The sequence below is a fragment of the Micromys minutus genome (genome assembly GCF_963924665.1).
Source record: "Micromys minutus genome assembly, chromosome: 18".
Classification (NCBI taxonomy): domain Eukaryota; kingdom Metazoa; phylum Chordata; class Mammalia; order Rodentia; family Muridae; genus Micromys; species Micromys minutus.
Window position 1 is genome coordinate 52,955,349 of NC_137953.1, and position 27,628 is coordinate 52,982,976.

Below are 27,628 nucleotides of genomic sequence, written 5' to 3' on the forward strand. Positions count from 1 at the left end.
ATCCTGCCTATTAAATCCAACATCCCCCAAAGCCTCAAAGTTGAACATACCATAGCATTTTTCTTTTCCCTTTTTCTCTAACAATTCTCCTAATATACCTCTGTCCCAAAATCATGTGATTATTTATTTATTTATTTATTTATTTATTTATTTATTTATTCATTTATTTATTACAGCCTTCAATTACCCCATGAACAGTCTTTGTTTAGAGGGTACCAACCAGTAGTGGCAATCAATCACTCTCAGCAAAAATTTATACATAAAATAATTATACAGTTAATGAAATGCATTCATGGTGGGAAAAGGGCTTGCTCTGAACTGTCTAATAAAAGACTAAGTCTATAGGAATGTGTATAGAAAGGCTATATTGTGGTGAGCAGCACACTGGCATAAGAAAGTATTGCTGTATTCCTTTCCAGTAGAAATGAAACTGTTAAATTTCATTGACATAGAACTCGTGTTTTAGAAAGCAAAGGTGAAAAGAGGAGAAAAAAACAGCATTGTTCCTTACTGGGAGCTTGGAGAATAGAGAAAATACAAAGGCAAACAGCTTCAGAGGGTGGGACCTCCATGGCAGTATTTTTTTTTCTATTTTTACAGCCTATGTAGTTGTGTGTGCTAGTTCCCAAGAGGAACGGCTACAGTTCAGGAAAAGGAAGCCAGTTTTATGAGTTACAGGGGATTTCCCACAGCATTTGATACTTTCTGAGAAGCCCTTGTACCATCTCCTGGAAGTCTCCGCCTCCCTATGCTAAGTTTTCACAGTAACTTTCGTTTTACTCTATGAAGCTGTCTGCACTGGGTGAAGAAACTGAGGCTGTTTCTCATGGCTGGTGAGTCTGGGGGTGCTTCCTGAATAGGAACTGTGACTTGAGTTTTAGAATTTAGTCTATACATAGCTTTGGAACTGCAGAAAAATATTTAAGGGTGAGGACAGAGCAGAGCAGTGGTATGAAATCCTGGTTACCATACAGCTTGAAACTATTGTGTATCAGGAACTGTGGAGATGCTAAGATATATATGCAGCTTTGAGGCACAAAGAACGTGAGCCCTTATTTTCCTTTTTAGAAATGGAAGAGGAAGGTAAGGGCAGAATAGCACATATTAGACAACTCTAGGAGTCTGTAATGAACTCTAAAATTTTTATTTTCCCAAGATGCTTATTGGCACATATTTGAAATCTCTACCCATTTCCCAAGCATAGAGTTACATTCTTGTTTCATTTGAAATGATTCCATGTTTCTTGCTAGCTCTCTGCTTCTGCTAAAATCAGCTCTATTGTGACTTGTTCTTAGATTCTTATCACAATGTTTTGACTCATATCTTCCTTTCCAGGTCTTAGTCTTCTGTTCTGTCCTTGGCATAGCTTTCAAGTCACAGATCCTTACACTCAGAAGCTGAAAAGTCACAGGACTGAAAAAATTACTTGGTGATTTGGTAGCAAATGCATCTTGTCATTTCTCTAAATGTGTATGTGTGAATGTGGAGTGTCTAGAGATTTGAAATGTTGTAATGAAAGGAGTCATTAAGAAGTTTTCAGGTCACTACTCTTCCCTCACCCTGATTAATTAAATCTTAAAGAGACTTCAGGCATCTAGTGACAATTCTACAGCTTGTTTGGAACACATTTATCTATATATTCCTATGTTTAAGATTTGTAGTAAATTTTTTCTCAGTTTTGACATTTTAGATATCTCTATAGTTTCTTACTCAGGAACCTAGGTGACTACCTATTTCATTTAAACATATATATCTTCGTGTGTGTGTGTGTGTGTGTGTGTGTGTGTGTGCGTGCGTGTGTGCCACATAGAGATGATATCTACATTTCTGTAGTTTGATTGAAACTTGATTTCAGCCTTACAGAAATAAACAATGTCTGTATCCAACACAGTTTCCTTCTACTGTGTTTTTCTATTCCTGTGTGATTGTCCCTGGAGTGTAGGTTTTTTTCCCCCTTGTGCTCTGTGTCTCATCTTCCAATGTGTAATTTAAGTGTTAGAATGGCGTATCTCTCATGATGTTAGTAAGGTATTTGTTGAGGGCAGGGGTTAGGTTTTTGACAGTTTGTGTGTGTGTGTGTGTGTGTGTGTGTGTACACAACATACATATTTGTTCAGAAAAACCACAAAAGACCAAGTAAAAATTAGACCAAATTCAAATCGCCTGAACTTAAGTTTTTATTGAGGTTACTTACAAGAAGCAGGGATGACTCAAACACAGCTGTGTCAACAAGAAGTTCATGTCATCATGAGTGATAGCTCTTGAAAGCAGCAATTCGGGAGTTTCACAGTGCTTGCAGGACACTGCAGTCTGAGAATCTCTTTTCTTTTGTTCTGCTGGGCAGATTCTCCATCCACCCCAACAGATGTTTATTCTTACTGGAAGCCGTTGAGGATCTCCCAAGTTTTCATTCCTCAAAATGTGGCATTTGGTGTAATCCCTTTAAACCTCCCCATTCCTTCCAGATGGAATGTTTCAACTAAGAGTGTAACTGCCATATGACAAGTGGTATAGTCAATAAATTAAATTCACACCTGTGGCTGGCTGCCTCTTAAGCAGGCATGCCATCTTCTGACTGCTTATGAGACTGAAATAGACAGATAATTAAATAATAGGAATAAAAAATTGAATGGTATTAGACAAAACTTAGGATAATAACCTTATACATGTAAACATTCAAAACATTTTATTATACTGCTGGGACTAAAACTACGGACTGGATGAATTTCATCTTCAAAAATTTCCGTTTTGATTTCTATTACTGCAGACCCACCTAAGCAAATGACCACAGTAGCAGCAAAGAATCCCATGATTATTGTTGTTGAAACGTTTCCTATGTGACTGCTCTTCAGTTATCGCTATCTTCATGTTCACAGTTATGTGAGCATGTTTGTTGCCATTACTGTTTTGTGATGGATGAGAGCTTGCATTTGTCAGCTTAGGTCCAATGGCCTTTGGGCAGAATGACCTTGCTCTCACTCACAGGACACCAAGATTACCTTATTTTTCTGCAAAGGTCTTTAAAAAATAATGCATGCATCTGAACACTGCTTTTTCTGCTGCTGTTGCCCATGTTTGACCAGAGTTTCTAATACCCAGTCCCTCCAGATTTCTGTTTACACCAGACATTCTCTGAGTCACATTCAGCCTTGCCAGAAGAGTTGTTAGCTCTACAAACTTCCTCCTCTGAGACACTGTCTCCTAATGGATAAAAACTTTTAATAGTGATTTTTTTAACACACATCAGTCATTTAAATGATTATAGTGTCTTGTATTTTGTTTATTTCAAAAACTATTTTTACCTTTGCCCTATAAACTTTAGTGTACAGAGATTGACTTTCTAAATGCCATTGCCAAAGTTAGAAAATGTATAAAAAGACATGTTCAATAAAAATTGCTGACTCAAGAAAAAGATTAATGCACCTCCCCTCAACCTGACATCTTACAATGTGCTATATTACTTGTTTTGTATGCAAAACCTATCTTGCCATTATACATTCTTTAAAAGTTGAGAGAATAGCATTTTTTTTTATATTTTTAGTGATCAGTGAGTCACAGAGAATGTTTGAAGTCTACATTTATATGAGATGTTATGGAGACTGGTTGACAGCTCACAACTTGTAGAGTGTAGAAATTAATGGTGAAATACTTATATGTAGGCTGAAATCATAATTATAAAAGAAAAATACTAGACTAGGGAAGGCCAGGTACCTTAGAAACCAACAGCTTTGACATTTGGTAAACATTAGAGGCATGAACATAATTTACAAAATTTGGTGTTAACTAAGTGAATGTGTGGAGCATAAATGGAAGACAATGGGAATCCTGGAAGAAAGAAGCATTTAGGAGATTAAACATTGCACATATTTGCATGTAGAATAAAAGAGGACTGCATGTTTAAAACCAGTGAGCAAGTCAGATGATAGCTGAAGGTGGAGCTGAGTGATAAGGCCTAGATTTAATTTGAGAAGTTATAATACTCAATTTCATTGTGAAGAATACATGAGAAAGATAACATTTATTGAGGTCCACAAAGTAATTATAAATAGAAAGATTTGGACATAACTGGGAAAGGCAAGTGGGATTGATAAGAATAAACAAATTCTGCAAATATTTAGCAGGTATAATGGGGAAAACGTAGATTTAGGTAGAAAATAGGACACAAGCCAGAGTTGTATTGACATCAGACTTTGCTGCTGTTTTTATTGGAGGTAAAGTATTATTTATTTTTAAGTATATAAACAAGGATGATTTAAAACATGAGCCATTTCAATTTTAAAATCTAATATAGTGAGATTGTGGATTATGAAAAAGAGTTACTGAATTGATTATTGCATATGTGACTCTCACTATTGGTATCCAAGTGTGAAGATTGTAATAAAAATTACTTATTTATTTAGAGTTTATAATTTGAGCACTGAGAATATGTGGCTTACAAGAACAACCTTTGGTAAAAATATTAATTTTTTAGTAATAGCTTATATATTTATGTAATAGGCAATTTATATACATGGTTATTATATAAAATGTTTGAAAATATGTGTACACTGTTCAATACCTAAATAGGATTAATTAATTTATATGTTACTCTTTATTTTCTCTTATGTGGCAGTAAACACTTTTATTCTCTAAGATATTTACAAGAATCTGGAACATCATTATGAACAATCGTCACTGAAACCTAGAGAAGCTGTGGAATTTATCCTATCTAGAGAAAAGGGGCTTTTTTTTCAGCAGCACCTCCATAAGCTACTTCCCACCTCACCTCTACTCTTTTCCTGGCTGTCACAGTTGTGGATGCCACACCTAAGATCATACTGTATTTTAGATTTGTGTACTGGCTTGGTTTATTTCACCTAACACAGTGTCCCACAGTTTCATAAATATATTCACAGATGTCAGAACTTCATGTAAAATACTCTTATAAATGTTAAAACACTATCTATTTTTACATCTATACCTAGAGCTATATCTATCTATATCTATATTATCCTCATTTATACCTGTATCTTTACCTATATATATTCTTTTTCTTATTCACTAATACATCCATTGACATACTGTCTCTATATCATGGCTGATTAAAAAATAAACAATACTACAATAAGTAGTTTATAATATTGGTCTACCATCCTTATTTCATACAGAGGATATAATCAGGTACAGATTTGATTGACCCAAGGTAGTTAGATATTATTTCTAAAGGATTTCCATAAATTATTTTTATTATTCTACTAGATGTACTTGTTAATTCTGCCACCAATAATGTACAAAGTTCCACTTCTTTAGTAAACTCTACAACACTAGCCTTGTGTCTTTCTTTTTAATTTTTATTTGTTATTTCCTTGTATAGTACATCTTGATGTGACAATAGTTTTTCCTCTCTCCATTCCTCCCTGTTCTCCTTACCACTTCCACTTTCCCCTAAATCAACTCTGTCCCCACATCTTCTCTTAGGAAGAGCAAGCCTCCCAATGACATCAAACATACACAGAATAGCAAAATGGAAGGAGAATAGCACAAATATTCACATCAAGGGTGGGTGAGGTAGCCCAATAGGTGAAAATGGAAACTAACGGGTCCTCCCAATGTCTTCCCTTCTCTCTGGTTTCCACAACCCTCTCTCATTTCAAAGGGCTTTTCAAGCTTTAAAAGGAGGAAACCAATGGAGACTTTCAATTTAAGCTCTTTCCCACCCTCATGGTTTGGGTAAAGTCTTTGCATCTGTTAGCATTACTTGCCTGAGATAGCTTCTCTAAAGATGACTGGACTAGGCACCAGATCTATGAGAATAGCTTAAAACATCATTACTAATCATACCATTGTTCCCCCTCTCCCTTGTTCTATAGTAATGTTTGGTTTTACTCTAGGTCTCTGGCTATCCAGCTTCCAGTTTCTTACTAACCGGGCAGTGTGGGACACAGGCCTCTTTTACTGGCATGGTCCTCAAATTATACCAGTCATTTGTTGGCCACTCTAACAGGTTCTGTGGCATCATGGCCCCAGTAAATCTTGCAGACTAAACAGATGGTAGTATAAAGGTTTTGGTGGCTGGTTTAGTGTTCCATTGTCACCCCCTGGAAGTCTTGCTTATGGAATATTCAGGTTCAATATACTTTATCCCTAAGAGTCCTTACTAGGGTAGTCCTGACTCATAATTCCAGGGAGTTTCCACTACATTAGGTTTCCACATAACACCTGCCCAAACACCCTCTTATTCCAGTCATCTCTTCCTGTATCCCCTACACTCCATTACTCTCTCCCTCTACCTGCAAAATCTATTTCCCCTTCCCAGGGAGATCAATGCATCCTCCTCTAGGGACCTTCTTGTTACTTGCCCATCCTGGGTTTGTGGATTGATGCATCATTATCCTTTACTAAACATATAATATCGACTTATAAGTGAGTACATACTATGTCTTTCTATGTTTGAGTAGCCTCATTCAGGATGATACATTATAGTTCTATTCATTTTTGTGCAAATGTCATGATGTCATGGTTTTTAACTGCTGAGAAATATGTCATTGTGTAAGCACACAATATATTTTGTATCCATTCTTTAATTGAGTGAAAAGAAGGTTGTTTGCAATCTCTGGCTGTTATGAGTCCAGCTGCTATGAGCGTAATTGAGCCAACCATATGAAAAGATGGAGAATTATATAGGTACATGTTCAAGAGTCATGCAGCTAGATCTTCAGATAAATCAATTCCTAATTTTCTGAAAAACTGTCACATTGATTTTCTTTCTCTTTTTAAAATGTTGAATTGGTTATTTTATTTATTTACATTTCAAATGATATTCCCCTTTGAGGTTTCCCCTTCACAAAACTCCCTTCCCCATCCCCCCCCCCCCCCCCCCCCGCTTCTATGAGGATGCTCCCCCACCCACCACTTCCAGCCTCATCTATGGTGGGACATTGAGCCTTCACAAAACCTAGGGCCATTCTTCCCACTGATGCCAGATAAGGCCATCCTCTGCTACATATGCAGCTGGAGTCAAGGTTCTGGTGTTTCAGGTTGATATTGTTGTTTTTCCTATCAGATTGCAAAACCCTTCAGCTCTTTCAGTCTTTTCTCTTACTCCTCCATTGGGGTCCTGTGCTCCGTCCTATGGTTGGCTTCAAGCATCCACATCTGTATTGGTAAGGTTTTACCAGAGCCTCTCAAAAAACATCTATATTAGGCTCTTGTCAGCAATCAATTCTTGGCATCAGCAATAGTGTCTGGTTTTGGTGGCTGCATGTGGGATTAATTCCCCAGTTGGGGCGGTCTCTGGATGGCCATCTTTCAGTCTCTACTCCACTCTTTTTCCTTTAAACAGGAGCAATTCTTGGTTAATATTTTTGATATGGCTGTGTAGCCACACCCTTAATCAGGGGCCATGCCTAACCTCTGGATATGGTCTCTACAGATAATTTGTCCCCTTTCTTGGGTATTTTAGTGAATGTCATACATATTAGGTCCTGGGAGACTCTTACTTTCATGTTATCTAGGACATTTTGTTGGCTACTCCCAGTTCCCCATCTTCCATTATTACATACCTCTGTTCAATTCATATGGCCTGTGAGTTGCATTATGGGTATTTTAAGATTTTTTTCTAATATCCACTTATCAGGGTGTACATATCATATTGATTTTTAAAATAACTATACAAATTTGTGTCATTTTCTTTATGCTCATTGAGTTAGATCAGATGATATCTTACTGTGGCTGTAATATTATTTCCTATTAATTAGAACCACTATTTGCATACATATGTTTATACATATATATTGACTACCTGTACATTTGTGTAAATTTGTTTGTCCAGTTCTTGTCACTATTTTATTTCTCTGTTTTCTTGCTTGTAAAGCTATTAAGTAGTTTGGCTCTCTGATATAATCAAGGTATTAGCTTCTCAGATTGCAAATCTGTTCTTCAGTTCCACAAGCTGTGTGTTTTCAGATTGTTTCCTTTAGCTTCAGTTCAGTTGCTTAGATGTTTTTGCTTGTTTATTTGTTGTTCACATTGATTTGCATTAATTTTTCTTAATTGCTTTTAAGGTCATTAGGATAAAAATCTTTGCATACAGAAAATTCTCTTTGTGTTTTCTAGTGTTACATAATTACTGGTCTAAACTTTAGTTATTGAGGTATTTTTCTTTTTCTTTGGTCTGAGATATAAAACTTATCTTATTCCTTGACAAGTGTATACAAAATTCCCCTAAAATGTTTACTGAAGAGGCAATCTTTACTATTGCAGGTTCACAGTGCTTTCTTTGGAAGGGAACTGAGGCAAGTCTTTGGTTGTAACTCTTCCCTGTCATATGGACTTTCATGTTTGCGTCTCTGTGGGCCCCATTTCCCTGTGATTATTTTAGCTTTGTAGTTACAGGGTTTGTCTTCCCTTCACCTTTAACGCTATAGTCAGGGTTTCTTAGTCTATTTTGTATTTTGATTTTAAGATTATGTTAAAATTATGTCATCTTCTTTTACTCCCACAAGCCCTCTCCTTGCTTCCTTGTTCTTTACTGTGATCTAAATCTTGTTCTTTTTCACACTAACAGCCTCTTTTGTTTATGAATTCCTGATGCATACAAATATGTGTTTCAAGTCTTACAATAGTATAGGGTATGAATTGAAGTTTTTTACTTTTATTAAAATGTCATTTGATTTTTGATAGAGATTGCCTTGAAATTTTAATCTGATTTGATGTTGTAGCTATTTTAAACTATTTTAACATGTCCATTCCAAAAACCCAGGGTATTCCTTCTTTTATATATAACATTTCATTTATTTTTCTAATATGCATTATTTTTCATGGTATGTATCTTTCACTTCTTTTGCCAAATTTATTCTTCTGTTGATTTTAGTGGAATTTATTTTTTGAGTTACTTTTTAGACTTATTGCCATAGAATGGGTAGTCTTTTATGTTGAATATTTTAATATTTTTATTGAAAATTTTATACAAGACATTTTGATCAATGTTTCCATTGCTTCAACCTGTACCTGATCATACCTACTTAACCACCTACCCAGCTCCATTCTCATTCTCCCCACCCCTCTCTATCTATCTCTCTTTCTCAAATAAAAAACAAAACAACCCCTCCCCACAAAAAGACAAGCAAAATGAATCAAAGTAAAATAACAAAACAACAATAAGGGAAGAAGCACAGGAAACTACACACACACACACACACACACACACACACACACACACAAAACTAATATAGACATAAATTTTAAAAACCATAGCATATAATCAAAATACAAGTAATGAAAAAAGCAATATGACACAAAATTTCTAAATACATGCATTTGGATCTATTTTCTATTGGAAATCGATGGCTGGGCATGTGAATACCCTTAAGTGTGGTTTCTATATCCAATGAGACTCCATTGGAGAAAGCTAATTGTTAAGTCATATGATCTAGTAGTATAAGTAGTTTGTTTTATTATTATTTCTTTGAGCAGGTGAGCTTGTTGAAACAGGCTCTCCCTACACACCCGAGTCTGGCCCCATATTTATAGTCACTCTTCTTTCTCCGTTTTCCAAGTGTGAGAATCCAGATGTGTATCTCATTACACCTGAGTTCCTAGAGCTTTGGTAAAATGTTAGAAACTCCTGTCTATAAGCCCTACTTTCAGTTCTCCTGAATCAGATGCTTTCTGTTTTGGTTTGTTTTATGTTTTGTTTTGTCTTTTAATTTCTAAAATTTTCAACATTTTATGTAACAAAAGTGTAGAGGGTAATTTGTTTCTGATCATAGTAAAAATCATGTTATTTGTGGCCATTGAATATAATGTTATTCATGGCAAATATATAATTTATTATATTATTAATCTCTTTATTCCATCCTATTGATTACCCCATTCAATACTGTTCTGTTTTTTGAATATACAAATTACTAGGAACAGAGGTCAGGCAAAGTAGATGCTTCAACACTAACCTGAGTTCTATTTACATTATCAAACTCTATAAGATGATGATTTTAGACTCTCATTGAAGACCGGCATCTCTTCATCTCTTCTATACAGTATCAACACTAAGCAAACTGGTTTTCTTTCTTGTTTTTCCGTGTCCTGAAACATTATATTAGTATGTTTTCAAGCATCTCTTCACCAGATGACATGAAACATCAGATACTGTTATAAAAGAGTGACCCTAATGTATGACCTACTATGTTCTGTTTGTTTTATAATATTTTTATGATTTAATCAATTAATAACTAAGTTATCTGTGTATAGGGTGTAAGGCTAACTAATATCCTTTACTCAAAAACTGTTCTTCTGACATTTTGGGGGAAACATTTATCTAAAATGATTGGTGCAATGCAAATCAGCAAAGTTTTATTGAGCCTATGTCATGCCTGAGTATGTATTATCTTAAATTGTATAAATTATAGTAACTTCTTAATTAACTGATATTACATAATATTTAGTTGAGCTGGTCATGAAATAAGTAATACATATTAATGCACAGGCTTATTGTGAAACTCTGGTATATTAATATGTACCAAAACCTCCAGCCTACAGATCTGTACCTCAAAATGGTTTTGCTGTCTTTTATTGTTTTGGGCAGAAGGGGGGCTTTCACATGTAGTCATAAGTGCGCAAGTAATGCTATACCTACTGAGTTAACTGATATTAGGTAATTTTCATGATTTATAATTTTTATGTGTCTTTTTTCAGAACAAATGCCCAGAAAATGCTGAAAAGAACATACAAGACAATAAAAAAATTAAAAATTTTAAAAAGCTCTGTGAACTGGGCTAAAATCCTTGTTTATTATGTTGATAATTATTCTTTGACTATACCATTTTGATGTGAAAATCATTTTTACATTGTCATTAAATAATTAATGTGGCAATGTTAAGTGAGAATTGTTTTAATATATTGTCTTTCCATATACTCCATGCTCCGGTCTTTCAAACTAAAATTTAAAGTGGTACTTTGATACCTCTATTTTACTACCCTATAAAAATTTAATCGTCCTAAGGAGTAATACCTCAACTCTTAATTTTACTATACTAGGATATTAATATTCTTAATATATTGAATTGCTAATTCTTTTTATGAGCAAAATCAAATAATTAAGAATTTTGATGCATTTATTCATAATTAATAGGTTTATAAATAAACCCATTAATAAATTTAAGCACAAACACATGAGTATAATATAAGGTTAATATCATGAGAATAAGAAGCTCACTGCTTTCACTGAACTAAACACAGAGGCGTGGCCATAGACACTCCTGTTGATAGGAGCTTTGCCTTCCCCTAAAACACATCTTCTGGGTGAATCATTGTCTCTTCAGGACTGAACAAGAAATTGGTAAAAATAAAGCCAATAAATGATGAATGCTACACAATAAAGAGAAGCAGCTACCAAAACAACTGCACAGTGAGGCCCTTGTAAGCATAGTCTGCTGCAGACTTGCAAGGTTGACCCATTTTTCTAAGTACAATGAACTAGGCATGTAGCTTCAAGGTAAATGGGAAAAGCGAGCTTGTTTTCAGAAAGGTGGGTTATATTGCAAAGACTATTTAAGGTGAGTCCAAGCTCTACCTGCCTTGTAATTGAAAAAGTCTTTTGTCTCTGACAGAAAACAACCACCCTGACAAACCACTTAAGGCATTGGAGCAGCTGGGCAAAGAATTCCTTACGGAGTACCTGGAAAAATTGGTACAAAGCGACGTATTGACGTTAAATGAGAAAGAGAAACAAAAATTTAACAATGCTGAACACAGGGACAAACGCCGGGTTTTTGTAGATACCATGAAAAGGAAACACAGCAAAGTGGGCAAAATACTTCTTCAGACATTCCTTAATGTGGACCCAGGCAGCCTCCCTGGTGAAGGTGAGAGCCGAATGCACTGTGAGCAGTCCAGGTGCCCATGATCTGTTCAGTTTTCAGGCCCAACACAGCCTTTGATGTTCTAACCTCTGTGTCACTAACGTATCATTTTTCTGTAAAATACATAACCATTTAGAAATTGTTTTATCCTACTTTCATGGGTAGGATCCTGTTTCCAATGCGGTTAAAAATCTAAGTTCTATGTTCAAGCTATTTTGAGAAATAGCTAGTCACATGACAATTATAAAATGGAGCACTAATCCTAAAGTTTATCACATTATGATTTTTATGGCTCTCATCAATCTTAGCATCTGTAAAGCAGGAACATTCTAGTACTTTCATGTTTTTGCATAGTTAGAAATATAACTCACCAAATACTGGCTCTCATTCATTTCTGGACTACATATTCACTCAGCATTACCTGACCAGTTAGTACTGCTGAGCACATGCTTTATTGTTTCATAAAATGAACACATGTAAAGCTAAACACTGTCTTCTCCATTAATTCAATTAGATAGTTTCTCACAAACTGAAAAAATATCTCAAGGATAGAACTAAACTAACAACATTGCATGCAGTAAAGATTAGAATCATAGGAAGGTGCTCAAAATAGTTTCAGTAATTTCAGAAATCATACTGAGGTCCAAACTCTGAGCTTAATTGAACTGCATCTTTAGCAGAAAGGAGGCACATGTGGGCACTGTCTTGGAGAACCCTGGGCTTTGTACTGGAATCCCCAGGGTGATCCCCAGCCAGCATGAAAGCACTGGTCCAGTAGACCAAGCCACCCCCCCTCACCTCCTCCTCAACTCTCCCCCACCCCCCTTACCTGCTCTGGCTAGTCATTTGCATATGGAATTAATTCTGAAAGTCTGACAAAAGAGAGTGAAGGGTTGCAGGAATCCAAGATATTTGACTTTTGCCAGAAACTATTAGAGAGAAGCACTTGGAGTTCTATTGGCCAAGCTTTACATCTTTGTCTTAGCTAATGTTGTCCCTCACTTGTTATATTAATTTAATGAACTTTTTATCAGTTTATGGAAATCAAAATTAAACATTTATATAAGGTCCTACTGTTTTATAATCACTTCCCCTTTGACAGTAGCTAGGAGACACTAGTGCTTAGGAACACATGCTTGAAATGGTAAAGTTTGTGATACATTCCACTGAAGAGTATAGGAGTATTGCTAAAATTCTGTCCTTAAATGTTTTTTTTCTTTCCTTTTATATGATATTAGAAAAGCTAAATTGGAATGTTAATTAAGGTGATTTTCTAGTGGATAACACTCTGGAAAGTCAATTATTTTGGCAAATAAACAAGTAAAATAAATGAGAATGAAGTGGGTTTTAAGAATAAAATCATCAGAAATTTAAACTTGTTTGTTTGGAAAAGTCAGGTTTGATCTGAAATTACACTGTTGTTCTCCCAAGAATGACCAGAATTCAGGGTGTCATTGTTGGGCTGTTTTGCAATGTTCTATGCTGCTGATCACTATTGTAATAGCAGTGCTTTTACTAATTAGTGCTATAACTAATCATTACATATCAAAGTGCCATCTTCTCTTGATTTTTTTCTAGACCATTCTGCCCAGCCAACAATTGGGTCTGTAAATTAGACTGAAATATTTACATTATGTGATGTATTTTACAGCTAATTTGGAAATGGAGGAACCAGAAGAATCAGTGAACACTCTCAAGCTTTGTTCCCCAGAGGATTTCACAAGACTTTGCAGAGAAAAGATGCATGAAGTACTGTTCTTTGTTGTTGGAATAGAGATACCAAAACAAATGTTCATATTAAAGACAAGTTTTAAACCTCTGAGTCTAAGAGATATAACTGTTATAGAGTATGATTTTGATTATCAACAAATTCAATTTGTCTTTTAATTCAGTGATAAAAATCATGGTGTTCATTTAGTTCATTCATTTTTTTCTCTCCTGTTCATAAATTATAAAAATTTTATCTGCTGTCATAGAATCAAAATATCTATGAGATAACACAGTTGATAAGTAGTTATCTGTAAATTGGTTTAATAACCTACACATACTGAAGAAAGTGTATTATTACAGTATACAGAATATAATATTGACAGAGTAAAAATGGCTTCACAATAGCATTACTAAATATACTTTTTAAATAAACTTTTCTTTACATGAACTGATAATGTCTTTAGATTTTATACATATGCTAACTCTTATATTCTAGGGAGATTTGACTAGGAACTAGTCAACTAGAGAAGAGAGTAGTAATTATCCTACATTTCTCAACACTTATGTGTAACAATCCCAGTTACATTCTTGTTCTGTCTTTAGCCCTTGAGAAGAACACAGACAATATCTTTCAGTTACAGGTTGAAGGAGAAGGAAGCTATATGAGTCCTTAATAAATCAACTAAAGTAATGTTTATGGTAGTCAAATAGGCTTTCAAAAAAACTCAAGTAAGCCAAATCCATTGTATGTGTATTTTCTACAGATTTATCCAATAAAGGAGGCCAATGGCCGTACTCGAAAGGCTCTTATCATATGCAATACAGAGTTCAAACATCTTTCGCTGAGGTATGGGGCTAACTTTGACATTACTGGCATGAAGGATCTTCTTAATGACTTGGGCTACGATGTGGTGGTGAAGGAGAAGCTTACGGCTGAGGTAAGAACCACTGCAACCTACTCTTCCGGGCCCATGACGGATTGTATTCACAGATGAGCATTAGCATTATAATGTTAAGGAGAATCCTCTACCAAACTTAGGATACAGACACATGAAGGTGTGTGTGTGTGTGTGTGTTTGTGTGTGTGTGTGTGTGTGTGTGTGTGTGTGTCAGAGAGAGAGAGAGGAGAGAGAGAGAGAGAGAGAGAGAGAGAGAGAGAGAGAGAGAGAGAGAGAGAGAGAGAGAGAATGAGAGAGAATGGGATAGAAATCAAAACAGACAAATTAGGTAAATGAAATCTGTGACTTTTTGAGATTAAAATCTTTCATGTACCATACAAAAAGTGCCTCTTGGTATGGGTTCATGCAGTATTCTTAATTCCAAAGTGGAGTAATTGAGACTCAGTGCCAGAACATGATGATGTAGCAAGCACTGAATAGGAGTCAGTCAATCCACATTTTGCAATACAATATAGAATAAAGAATGGCAATTGGCTATAAGAAAAACATATCTTCAGAGAATGGTGTATGTACTTATCTACGTAACTAAAATTGAATGCATGTTAACTCAAACTAAGATAGGGAAGAAAGTTGGAGAGTAGGGTCGGGTAAAGGATGAGGCTGTCTAGAAAACCTTGATGAAGACAATGAAGACCCTGGAATGCATGCACTGAGAGCAAAGGGCTCTGAAAAGGTATGAGCAGAAAGATTTTCTAGTTAAGAGAAATGCATAAAGTAATCAAGATTAAATGGTACAAGAAGGCACAGAATGATGTTAAGAGACAAGTGTCCGAGAGATACAGTAGATGAGAAATATAAGGAGATCGAAGGCCTAAACTTAGTAGTTCTTTAAGTACATAGAAAGGCCTTTTAAGGATAATATTAAGTACTAGTAGAACAAGTCAGTGCCTACAAAATAAAAGATAACATATACATGGAAAAGGAAACATAATCAAAGAAACTATGACACTAAGAATGAAATGGCTCTATGAGTTGTCACCAAGGCAGCTCACACTATATTACTAAGTATGGGGACTCAAAAACTTTTGGACTTCTAAGAACAAAAAGAAACCAACTAAGATTATTTGGTACCCACCAAGCAAAGTAACAGACTTTCTTTGTATGTTTACAATGTTGATTTTACTGAAATGAGGAGGTAAACTTTGTGTTAACTATCATCCTAGTGAAGGGAGTCATTTTTTTTCCCAGGGCATGGAGTCTGAGATGAAAGACTTTGCTGCACTCCCAGAGCACCAGACATCGGACAGCACATTCCTGGTGCTGATGTCCCATGGCACACTGCATGGCCTCTGTGGAACAATGCACAGTGAAAACACACCAGATGTGCTACAATATGATACCATCTATCAGATATTCAACAATTGCCACTGTCCAGGTCTACGAGACAAACCTAAAGTCATCATTGTGCAGGCCTGCAGAGGGGGTACGTTCTTAGCTGAACTTGTGAGCTCCTAGTCCACCACCTATGCAGGTGCTGGCAGGGTAATGGCACATGGGATCTGTGTGTAGGAGAAATAACTTTAGATTCTGTGAAGTTGTCAGAAATTTATGGAACCAATGGGAAATGCTATCAAATATGCCATTACAAAAATTTGTCTGTATAGTTGCAAGATTTTTATATAGGATTTATCCAGTTTAAGTGATTAAGAACTTTTCTAGAATCCCCAAGTGAATTGGGAGAAGTATACACATAATAGAAAAAATGATTTTAATTTTTAATATACTTGTGGTTTTTATATTATCATTTTGAAACTTATATTTGAAAGTGGGAAAATTCCCAATACAATTACTGTATCTGAACTAAGTGCTCTACTCTCGGTAATGGATGGACCATACAGAAATAAGGTCAGCAGAAAAACACCATGCTTAGAGTACATTACGGTGATCAACAATATCTACAGAATACTGTAATCAACATATACAAAATACACATTTGCAATCCCAGGTCTAGGGAGAAAAGGAAAAGTAGATCCCCATGGAAGACCGCACAGACCAATGGCCAAACATCAGAATATATTTGTCAAGTTTGTGGCTAGTACATACAATGTATCTATAATACATTTACTCCTAACCAAATTACAATTCAAATTATCCACCATACCCATGTTTTTTAAAGATGTAATAAGTAAAATATTGAATTGGCCTATGTTAACATCAACATATGACTGGATAAAGAAAATGTCTTTATGCATGACTTGGTACTCTAAAGCTATAAAATGATTAAGTTCCTGAAATTTGAAGAGAAATGAATAGAACTGTACATCCTCATGTTAAGCACAGTGAATCAGTCACAGAGTGATGATTTTTCAATGTTTTTTTTAGATTCTTATATATGGAAACTAAATAAAAATACAAAAATGTGATCTAAAGACATAAGAGTGTTTGTACGTGAGAAAATGAGGTCTCAATACTGGTAAATATGGCAAGAAGGGAGAGTGAGAAGAAACAACAGAGGGAGTTGAGGCAAATGACAGTGGCATGGTCGGGGCAAATATGTCCAGTGTGAACGTGCACTGTGTTATGTTTACTGCTGTAGTCTCTGCACACATATAAACCAGTGTATGAAAACTCAGTACTTGAATGTGTCTGCATGCATTCCGCCTTTGATTTTATCCTGTACCAATAATATTGCTTTATTATGAAGTTCTATATGCTTTCCCTTGATCTGATCAATCTATAACATACCCACCTTCAATTTCTTCATGCGTTTCTTGCTGGTCTTCTTTAATTGAAACATTTTTACTTCCACATTTGTTCTTCTCTTCAGTTTTTAATCTGGACAAAGATTAAAGCTAATCTAAGACTAGATACAAGTAAAATCACCTAATACTGTATTTCCCAATCTGGCATATTTTGCTTGATGTGACAACCCCCCCCCCCCAGTTTAACCCATTTATTTTCAAATAATAAAATTTTGATCTTCATTGAATAATGCTTTCTTGTGTATATTAACCTCATTATTCATATTTTAATGGGTACCTATGCTGATGTTACAATTTAGATATGATGAATGGTAAAACTATACATATGGGTGCACGCATATGTCTATTGTATATTTTATTTCATTTACATTGAAACAGAGTTTTAATATATATTTTCAACTTTTCAAGAACTCATAGTAATCTCCTGCCTCAGTCCCTAGGTAACTGGGATTATAGTTGTGTACTATTACATACAACTTGTAGATTGTAGATACGACTGAATGACTTTGAATTCACATAACTATAGACCTAAAAGTAACTAAAGTATAAATAAATTCTATATAGCCAGGTAGTAAAAAATGTTGCAGATCTAAAGTCCTCTGCTGTTTTTGGTAAACACATTCTTACAACTTTATGACTCTGTATGTAATTTTTCTTACCATGTAACCTTTCTCAATGATCCTACAGGTAAAGAAATTTTCTCAGTCTCTGTCTCTCTGCTCTTTCTTTCTGTTTCTCTCTATGCCTCTCAACCTCTGTCTGTGTGTGTGGAGGGGACATGTGTGGGTGTGCTCCTATTTACGGTGCTTGTGTGTGTGTGTGTGTGTGTGTGTGTGTGTGTGTGTGTGTGTGTGTGTGTGAAACTAATGTGAATGAGCTCGTAAAATGACTTAGGTAGAAAACTGGAAGTCCCGCAGTGTATGATTAGTGCTTTAGAATGTATTGTTTCTTCAGGGAACCCTGGAGAAGTATGGATCAGACAGTCTTCAAAAGCCCGGTCATGCAGAGCTGTAGATCTTCCTAGGAATATGGAAGCTGATGCTGTCCAGCTGAGCCATGTAGAGAAGGACTTCATTGCCTTCTACTCTACTACCCCACGTATGTGTTTTCTCAAACATAAAGCTCTGCAGGCCAAAATCTATCTTTAGGTAGCAATGATCTGATACAATTTTTTAGGTTAACAATATATGTTATATAAATCTTATTTTTGTTTTTAGGGCATGTATTTATTTATTTATTTATTTGATATATTTTACTTAAATAAATCTTATTTTTGTTTTTAGGGCATGTATTTATTTATTTATTTGATATATTTGATTTACATTTCAAATGTTAGCCCCTTTCCCGGTTTAACCTTCATAAATCTCTATCCCATGTCCCCTCCCCCTGCTTCTATGAGAGTACGACCCACCCTCCCCTGCCCCTTCACCCCGACATTCCCCTACACTGTGGCATCAAGCCTTGGCAGGACAGAGGGCGTCTCCTCCCATTGATGCACAACAAGATCATCCTTTGCTACATATGCAGCTGGAGCCATTGATCCATTTATTTGTACTATTCGAATAGTTGTTTACTTTCTGGGAGATCTGATTGGTTAGTATTAATGTTCGTATAATATTTCAAACCCCTTCAGTTCCTTAAATTTCTTCTCTTATTCCTCCATTGAGAACCACATTCTCAGTTCAGTGGTTGGCTGTGAGCATCCGCCTCTGTTTGTGTCCTGGTCTGACAAAGCCCATCAGACTCCTGGCTACATTCCCTTCTTGGCATCATCAGTATTGTCTGGGTTTGGTGGCTATATATGGGATGGATCTTCACGTGGGGCACTCTCTGGATGGTCTTTACTTCAGTCTCTGCTTCAAACTTTGTCTCCATATCTCCTCCTGTGAGTACTTTGTTCCCCCTTACCAATAAGTGGATATTAGCCAAAAAGCTCAGATTACCCGTGAAACATTTTACAAACCACATGAAGCTCAAGAATAAGGAAGACCAAAGTACAGATGCTTCAGTCCTTCTCAGAAGGGGGAACAAAATACTCATAGGAGGAAATACAGAGACAAAGTGTGGAGCAGAGACTCAAGGAGAGGCCATACAGAAACTGCCCCACCTGAGAATCTGTCCTACATATTGTCACCTAACCCAGACAATATTGCTGATGCTTAGAAGTGCATGCTAATAGGAGCCTGATATAACTGTCTTGACAAATACATAGATAGATAGTCACAGCCAACCATTGGAATGAGAATGAAGACTCCAGTAATGGAGTTAGAGACAGGACTAAAGGACTTGAAGGGGTTTGCAACCCCATAGAAAGACAATAAATCAAACAGAACTCCTCCGAGCTCGAAAGGACTAAACCACTAAAGAGCCATGGTGGGACCCATGGCTCCAGCTGCACATGTAGCAGAGGATGGCCTTGTTGGTCAGTGATGGTAGGAGAAGCCTTTGGTACTATCAAGGTTCAATTCTCCAGTGTAGGGAAGTGCCAGGGCCCAGGTGGTAGGAGGGAGTGGGTGGCTGGGTGGGGGAGCACTGTCATAGAGGCAAGGGGAGAAGGGATGGGATAGGGGGTTTCTAGAGGGCAAACCAAGTAAGGGAATAACATTTAAAATGTAAATTTAAAAAATATCCAAAGAAAGAAAGAAAAACAAAAAAGAGAAAAAATACTTTGTAGAGGCAAACTTGATAACCTCATACAGCACAGGTTTACTGTTTACATTTATTGAGTTTGAAAATATATGTAAGATACCATCAGCACACAGTATGGCATCTGCTCACCTCTCTCCTCTCAAAATATATCAGTTTCATCTATTTTCCTTTTTGAGCATGTTTTGTATAAAAACATTATGCATATACTTTACTGAGCACACTTAATAGATCAGTATTATTTGCATATGCAATATATGTAAATACAGCAGACCCTATGAGTTTTTTATCTTCTGTATCCAAAGGTTTGGTTCTGTATAGTATTCTGTTAATTATATGGTAAGAAACAAACAGACAATCAACAAAACACAATGACATAATCTACAGACAACTTAAGTTGTCTATCAGTAAGAAATGAGTTACTGTACGAAACAAGTTAAAGCAGGTATATCTATACTTACCTTGACTGCACATTAATAACTAGGCTCTGCTAGAAAAATAAAAAATAAAAGTAGAGAAAATCTGTAAGCAAAGGTAATGCATGACACTTTCTGTCTTCACAGATCACTTGTCCTACCGAGACGAAACAAGAGGCTCGCTCTTCATCACCAAACTCATTTCCTGCTTCCAGAAACATGCCTGCTCTTGTCATCTCTTTGATATATTTCTGAAGGTGAAAGCTTTGCAGCTCATTTACATTTTTAAAAAGACTTCACTATACTCACTTTTCATATTTCAATAATATAGTTAAACATGTAAAAAATTGAATTTGTCTTTTATTCACATGTTTAAAATACAGTTTGGATAAAGATGTCAATATATCACAGTGAATGTTTTAAACAGATTAGAAAAAACAAATTATAATCTTGCATATTATGAATTATAAGACTCTCTCATTAAATTTCAGGCTCTTTCAAGAGAAGTATTAGTTTTAGAAAAATAGTTATTAACATGAGCAAGAGAAAAGATAGCTGTTTGTAATTCAAAATTATAAAAGACATTACATATTTGTGAGAAAACAAAGATATTTTTACAAGTTGGAGAAGGTATCTTTCTTATAGTGCTCGGATATCTGTGAACAGATTCCTAGGAAGTTAATTTTTTATTTAAATATAGATTATTTCCTTAAATAATATATGCTGATTATGATATACCCTTGCTCTACTGCTCCGAGTTCCCCTCCACCTCCATGTACAAAACGGAAGTACTCCTTTTCTATATCTCATTAGAAAACAAACAGGTTTCCAAAAGATGATAAAAAAAGTAGCAAATAAATAAAACAAAGTAAGATTTTAGTGATGATGGTTGTTTTTGTTGTTGGTTGGTTGGTTGGTTGGTTGGTTGGTTGGTTTTTTGATTCTTCTTGTTGTTGTTATTGTTGTATTGTTTGTTTTGCTTGTTTGTTTCTTTGCGTGGTTTACTGTTGTTTGTTTTGGTTTGATTTGGTTTGGTTTGAGGGTTTGAGAAATGTAGCATATAGTTTTACTCTAGTTTTCTGGAATATCTAGTCTCAATTTCAGATATGGGCCCCATTACCTGGAATGAGTCTTCAATCAAATAACTTACTGGTTGGCAACTCCACAAACTATGCCATTATGTACTGCTCTATGTGACAAGTAGGACATTGTTTGGGTAATATTTTGCATATTAACTCTTGGTCAAATATGTAGAAAAAATCATCTTGCATTCTATAGGCTATTGGTTTATCCAAATGACAGTTTCCATTGCCAGGGAGAAACTTCCCAGCTTCACTGGGAGTTTCCATTTATTAATTGTTAACTTTAGTGCTTGTGCTAATGGTGTCCTGTTCAGAAAGTCCTGGGCCAGACAGTTCAAGGCTGACCCTTCACTTTCTTGTATATTAGGTACAATGTAATCTATAATATTATGTTGAGGTCTTCGGTCTCTTTGGAGATATGTTGTGTGCAGGATGATACATGTGGATCTATTTGGATTGTCCTACATGTCTTCATCCAGTTAAACAAATATTTGTTGAAGGCTCTATCTTTAATCCAATGTGCATTTCTAGCTTCATTATAAAATATCAGATATCCATAAGTATGTAGAATCCTATCTTGACTTCTAATAAGATTGCATTGATAAATATGTCTGTTTTTCAGACAATTCTGCCCCTTTTTTATAACTATAGCTCTGGAATAAAGATTGAACCTTGGAATACTGAAATCGCCTGCAGTTTATGACTCAGGATTTTTTTTTTTTTTAACTGTCCTGTGTTTTTTGTGTTATCAAGCTTTGTGGCACTTGTCTTTCAAGGTCAATGAGTTGAAATTTTTATTGTAAGTGCATTAAATATGTAATTACATTTTGTTTGATGGTCATTTTTACTTCATTAATCCTATCTACCAATGAGCATGGCAGATAGTTCCACGTTTGATATCTTCTCAAAAATTTTTTAATGTTTTTAAAGTTTAGAGTTAGCACAAAATACAGTTTTAAGACTATTGTGAAAGGTGTTGTTTACCTGATTTCTTTTAGTCTGTTCAACAATGTACATAGAAGAGATACTGATTTTTGTAAGAAAAGTGTCAGTCCAGATGCTTTTCCAGAAGTGTTTATTGGCTGTAGGAATAAGTCACTGGGATTTTTATGATCATATCATTTGCAGATAAAGGTACTTTCATTTCTTCCTTTCCACTTTACATTTCTAGTGTCTCCTTCAGTTGTGTTATTGCTCTAGATAATAGTTGAAATATATTCAATAGACCAGGAGAGAGTGAATAACTGTCTTGTTCTGGTTTTAGTGAAATTGTGTTTTGTTTTTCTCTATTTAAATTGACTTGCCTATGGGCTTGTTGTAAACTTCCTTTATTGTGTTAATATATGTCTCTGGTATCCCTAATCTCTCTAACACTTTTATCCAAGGGTGGTGTTGGATTTTGTCAAAGTCTTTTCTGGACCTAATAAGATGATCTTGTAGGGAGAAACTTGTGGTTATATCTTTCAGCTTTGTCTTTATATAGTGGCTTTCATTTGTCACTTTACATATAATGAACCATCAATGCATCTTGAAGTGAAGCCTACTTGATCACGGTGGATGATTGTTTAAATGTGCTCTTGGATTCTATTTGTGAACTTTTTTATTGAGAAATTTTGGACTTATGTTAGGGCAACTAGTCTGTAGTTTTCCTTTTTAGTTGGGCCTTTATGCTGTTTGATTATTAAGTAAGTGTGACAGTGTAAATGGATAAGGCAATGTTTCTTCTGTTTTGTGGAATAATTCAAGAAGTAATCAAATTAAGTGTTTTTTGAAAGTCTTGTAGAATTCTGTAGTAAACGTATCTGGTTCTGAGATATTTCACTTGGAAGAATCTAAGTGCTGTATGACGGTATTAGTCTATCTATGATGAATAGAATGGGATTGCTTAGTTCACGGAAAGAGAACAAACATACTCTAAATCTAGGCCTCTCCTCATACATGTACCAAATGTGGAATTTGGTATTCACATCTGAACAACTGAAATAAGGGCTATCCCCAAAACTGTGACCTGTATGTGGGGTATCTTCTTCTACCTGGGCTGCCTTGCGAGGCCTCAGTGGGAAAGGAAGCATCTAACCTCACAGATACTTAAAGTGCCAAAGTGAAGGAATATCTATGAGGGCACCCACCTCCTCAGTTAAAGGGAGAAGTTTGAGGAAAAAATTGTGAAAAGCAGGTGGGGGGTGCACAAAATGTAAAGTGAATAAGTAAAAATTGCAATTAAATTAAGTAAAAAAGAAGTTACTGAGATTTTAATTTTCTTCAGTGAAGGCTCATTTTGGTTAGAGCTTAAACACAGGTCATTTTGAAAATTGAATTCTCATGAATAGAAGGGAAAAAGAATAAAGATTGGAAGGTCAATGAAGAGATATAATGCTTATTCCTATGTAATCGTATAATGCCCAAGCAACTCAATTTTCAGAGAAACTCCATTCTGTGGGAGACCATAAGCTAAACTGTAATTTCAGAAAGAAAGGTCACCTCAGCAAACATGTTATGACAAATGCCATCCCCTTAGCAAAAGCCAGGATACAATAGCAGGATTAAGGTACATAGAGATAACTTAAAACATGCTGCAGAGAATAGATAACCTGACCATACTGTCTGTTAGATGGTTCTGTCCTAGTGTTCGGTTCCTGTACATTATGCCAGAAATGTAGTTTTTAAAATATTAATTTGCTGACCCATAAAAAAATTCCTCAAGCTTTCTGTAACCATAATAAAAACTCTGTACATTAAGACTAGGGTGTCTTACTCTCTGACCCAGTTCCAGATTGAGAGCATGAGAGACCTTGCTTCTAAGCTCTTAATAAAAGACCCCTGGGCATTTGCATTAGAATTGGCTTCATTATGATCACTGGGCTCCCAGTGACTTGGGCATAAAAATCTTACCTAGAGTAGGGTATTAATGTTGAGTTAGAGTTTCCATTAGCCTCATCAAAACAACTCCTAAGTTCTTTTCATTCTATAGTTTTCTGCAATGCAACAAAGCATGTTTTCTGTGACTCTTAAAGCTTCTATAGTACACATCTTACTTTTGGTTTTAGGTGCAGCAATCGTTTGAAAAGCCAAGTATTAATTCCCAGATGCCCACCATTGATCGGGCAACCTTGACAAGATATTTCTACCTCTTTCCTGGCAACTGAGAACAGTAAGTAGATTTTGTATTAAGGATCTGAATGTTTGGACCGCCAAGTTAGTCTCTAGGTTGGTCTAGTTCCTTGGCTACTGAACATTTTTGTTATACTTCCATGCATTTAGATGCCAGTTATCACCTCTAACAATTAAACAAATGATAAAGGTTATAGAAAAAGCTAAGATAAAATGAAAAAAACAACAATAAATGGTAGAAGATTAATTTGACAATTATTGAAGTAAATTACATTATGCTCATATATTTATTAGTGCTTCTATAATTTCTCACTTGTGGTTTATCTTTTTATCTTCTGAATGAAGCACAGGGAATCCAAGTAAATATCAGGGGGTGAATAGGAAGAACATGACTGGCGATAAAGACTGAGTGAGGGAATGGATTCTGTGAAGAATAAACATATTTACCATCTATGTATTTTTTGTTTCTTCTGCAGAAGCAATAAACAACTAAAGCTGATTTCTTCAGATTGAAGAAGTGATCTTGGCCAAGGATCATGTTCTATGCATGCAATTCCAGAACTAGGGAAACTGAGAACAGAATAATTATGAATTCAAGACCAGTCTGAGTAATACAATGTTACTTATTCACAAGCAAACAAGCAAAAACAAAACAAAACAAAATTTCTAAAGAAGAACGTGTATTTATTTATATATGTAAATACAAAGAAAGTAAATAATTGTGTTAAGATGGGTTCTTTAATAGAGAAAGTTATTTAAACTAATACGATAGTAAATTGAAGTAATAGGGAATAGCAAACTGTAGTGCCAAACTTTAGAGCTCGTATGATGCCCACATTACTAGAAAATAGAAGCAGGGAACTTAACGTTGGTGTTTGGATGAAAGCAAACTGTGATTGTAATGGTCAACTTTTAAAACCGAAGTTGACAGAATATAATGTATTTTAGAGATAAACCTCTGACCAAGCCACTGAAGCACTATGTTGATTACAAGTGATGCATAAAAACCTAGACCAATAGAAAATCATATCCTAAGTCTGAGCCCTGGAAAGGAAGCTGTGCATCAGCACCCATCCCTCTCTTCTTGGCTATGAGCACAAAGCTCTAAGTTTCTAGAATATTAATGTCCTTCATGATGGATTGTACCCTCACAACTCTAAAGCACAGTAAACCCATTCTTTCTTCAGTTGCTTTTGCTGTAACATTTTCAAAATAAAAGTACAAGTAAATACGATAGTTTATAAATGATTGTTTGATATGCCTTGGACACATTAAGATGCTATTAAAAATATATCAGAAAGGACATTGAGATGACTCAATGAATCAACACTCTTGCTGAAAAGGCTGGAGACCTTAGTCTCATCATGGGGTCGCACATGATAAAAAGGGAAACGTGACACATTTCACAAGTTATCTTCTGGCCTCATATAGGAGTGGCATATGTAAACACACACACACAGAGAGAGAGAGAGAGAGAGAGAGAGAGAGAGAGAGAGAGAGAGACAAATAAATGTTCTAAACATCTTAATAACATATATTACCAGGAAGTATTTTAATCAGAATCCTGTTGCACTATTGATTATGGTGTGTTCTTTTATAGCAAGCATGATATACAATAAGGTGTTTATGCATTTCAAGTTCAATCTGTGTGTTTAAACAAAATGATTAAAAACAGCATATCAAAGAAACATTTTGGTCATAGGCAGAACAAGCACACTGCCATCAGGACTTGTGGCCTGCCCACAGAGAACTAAGCACTCAGAGGAGGCACAGAGGAGCTTTTTCTACTCATTCCATAGGGGAGTACACATTATGTCTCCACTGATTATCTAGGGAGAGACCTTCCAGAACTTTCAGGGTGCAGGAAGAACAGTGCAGTCTGGGATCAGACTGGTTGGGTCTCCATCTCTGCGCAGAGCCACAGGCAGAGCTGTCATACTGCCATCAGGATTCATGGCCTGCCCTCAGAGAGCTGAGCACCCAGATGAAACACCGGAGCACATGGGTTAGCCCATACTCGCTCCAGTATCTGGGGAAAGACCTCAAGAAACTCTCATGGCACAGGTATCCTATGCTTGGGTCTGTGTCCTTGAGGCCTCCATCTGAACCCAGAACTAGAACTGGCCCAAAACCATCAGAACTCACAGCCTGCCCGTAAAGTGCTGAACACCCATGGCTGATATCCCTCTGGAGCCTGTGACCCACAGACACACAGGAAAGACACTCTCCATTCAGTGACAAAAGGATCAACTAACATTAAAGATAAGATGGCAAGAGGCAAGTACAAGAATCTAAGCAAAAGAAACCAAGACAACCTGGCAACTTCAGAACCCAGATCTCCTACCACAACTAGTATGTATTTGGGATCAACACTCCATAAAAACAAGATTTGGACTAAATCATGCCTCATGGTAAACATAAAGGGACTTGAGAAGCACACAAATAAGTTCCTTAAAGATATATAGGAGAACACAAAAAAAAAAAAAACAATTACAAGCCCTTAGAAAAACACAGGAAAACACAAGCAAACAAATGAAGAAATTGAATAAAACCATTCCTCATATAAAAATCAAAATGGAAACAATAAAGAAAACACAAAGAGACACAACACTGGAGATAGAAAACCTAGGAAAAAGGTCAGGAGTCACAGATACAAGCATCACCAACAGAATGCAAGAGATGGAAGAGGCAGGGGCAGAAGATAACATAGAAAGCATTGACACAACAGTCAAAGAAAATGTAAAAATATAAAAGTACCTAAACCAAAATATCCAGGACATACACAGCACAATGAGAAGACTAAACCTAAGAATAATAGGTGTAGCAGAGAGTGAAGACTCAAAACTGAAAGGCCCAGTAAATATTTTCAACAAAATTATAGAAGAAAACCCCCCTGACCTAAAGAAAGCCTGCAGAACTCCAAATAGGTTGAACCAGTAAAGAAATTTCTCCTGATGCATAATAGTGAAAACACCAAATGTTCAAGATAAAAAAAAAAGTATACTAAAAGCAATAAGGGAAAAAAGCCAAGTAAAAAATAAAGGCAAACTGATCAGGATCACACCAGACATCACAACAGGAAATATGAAAGCTAGACGATCCTGGACAGATGTCATACAGACCCTAAGAGAACACAAATGCCAGGTCAGTTTACTATATCCAGCA

At 35.8% G+C, this 27,628-nt stretch overlaps 1 protein-coding gene across 1 annotated transcript; it reads left to right on the forward strand.

The window, feature by feature from the left end:
• Window positions 1-806: 806 nt before the first annotated feature.
• On the forward strand, window positions 807-25,629 carry LOC308432489 (caspase-4). Its single transcript, XM_080932249.1, has 9 exons — window positions 807-833; window positions 11,586-11,840; window positions 13,489-13,586; window positions 14,312-14,485; window positions 15,695-15,929; window positions 18,163-18,306; window positions 20,418-20,527; window positions 24,400-24,503; window positions 24,940-25,629. Exons 1-8 carry the CDS (start codon window positions 827-829, stop codon window positions 24,496-24,498), a joined length of 1,122 nt encoding a protein of 373 aa, XP_080788375.1. The 5' UTR covers window positions 807-826; the 3' UTR covers window positions 24,499-24,503; window positions 24,940-25,629.
• The last annotated feature ends 1,999 nt before the right edge of the window (window positions 25,630-27,628 follow it).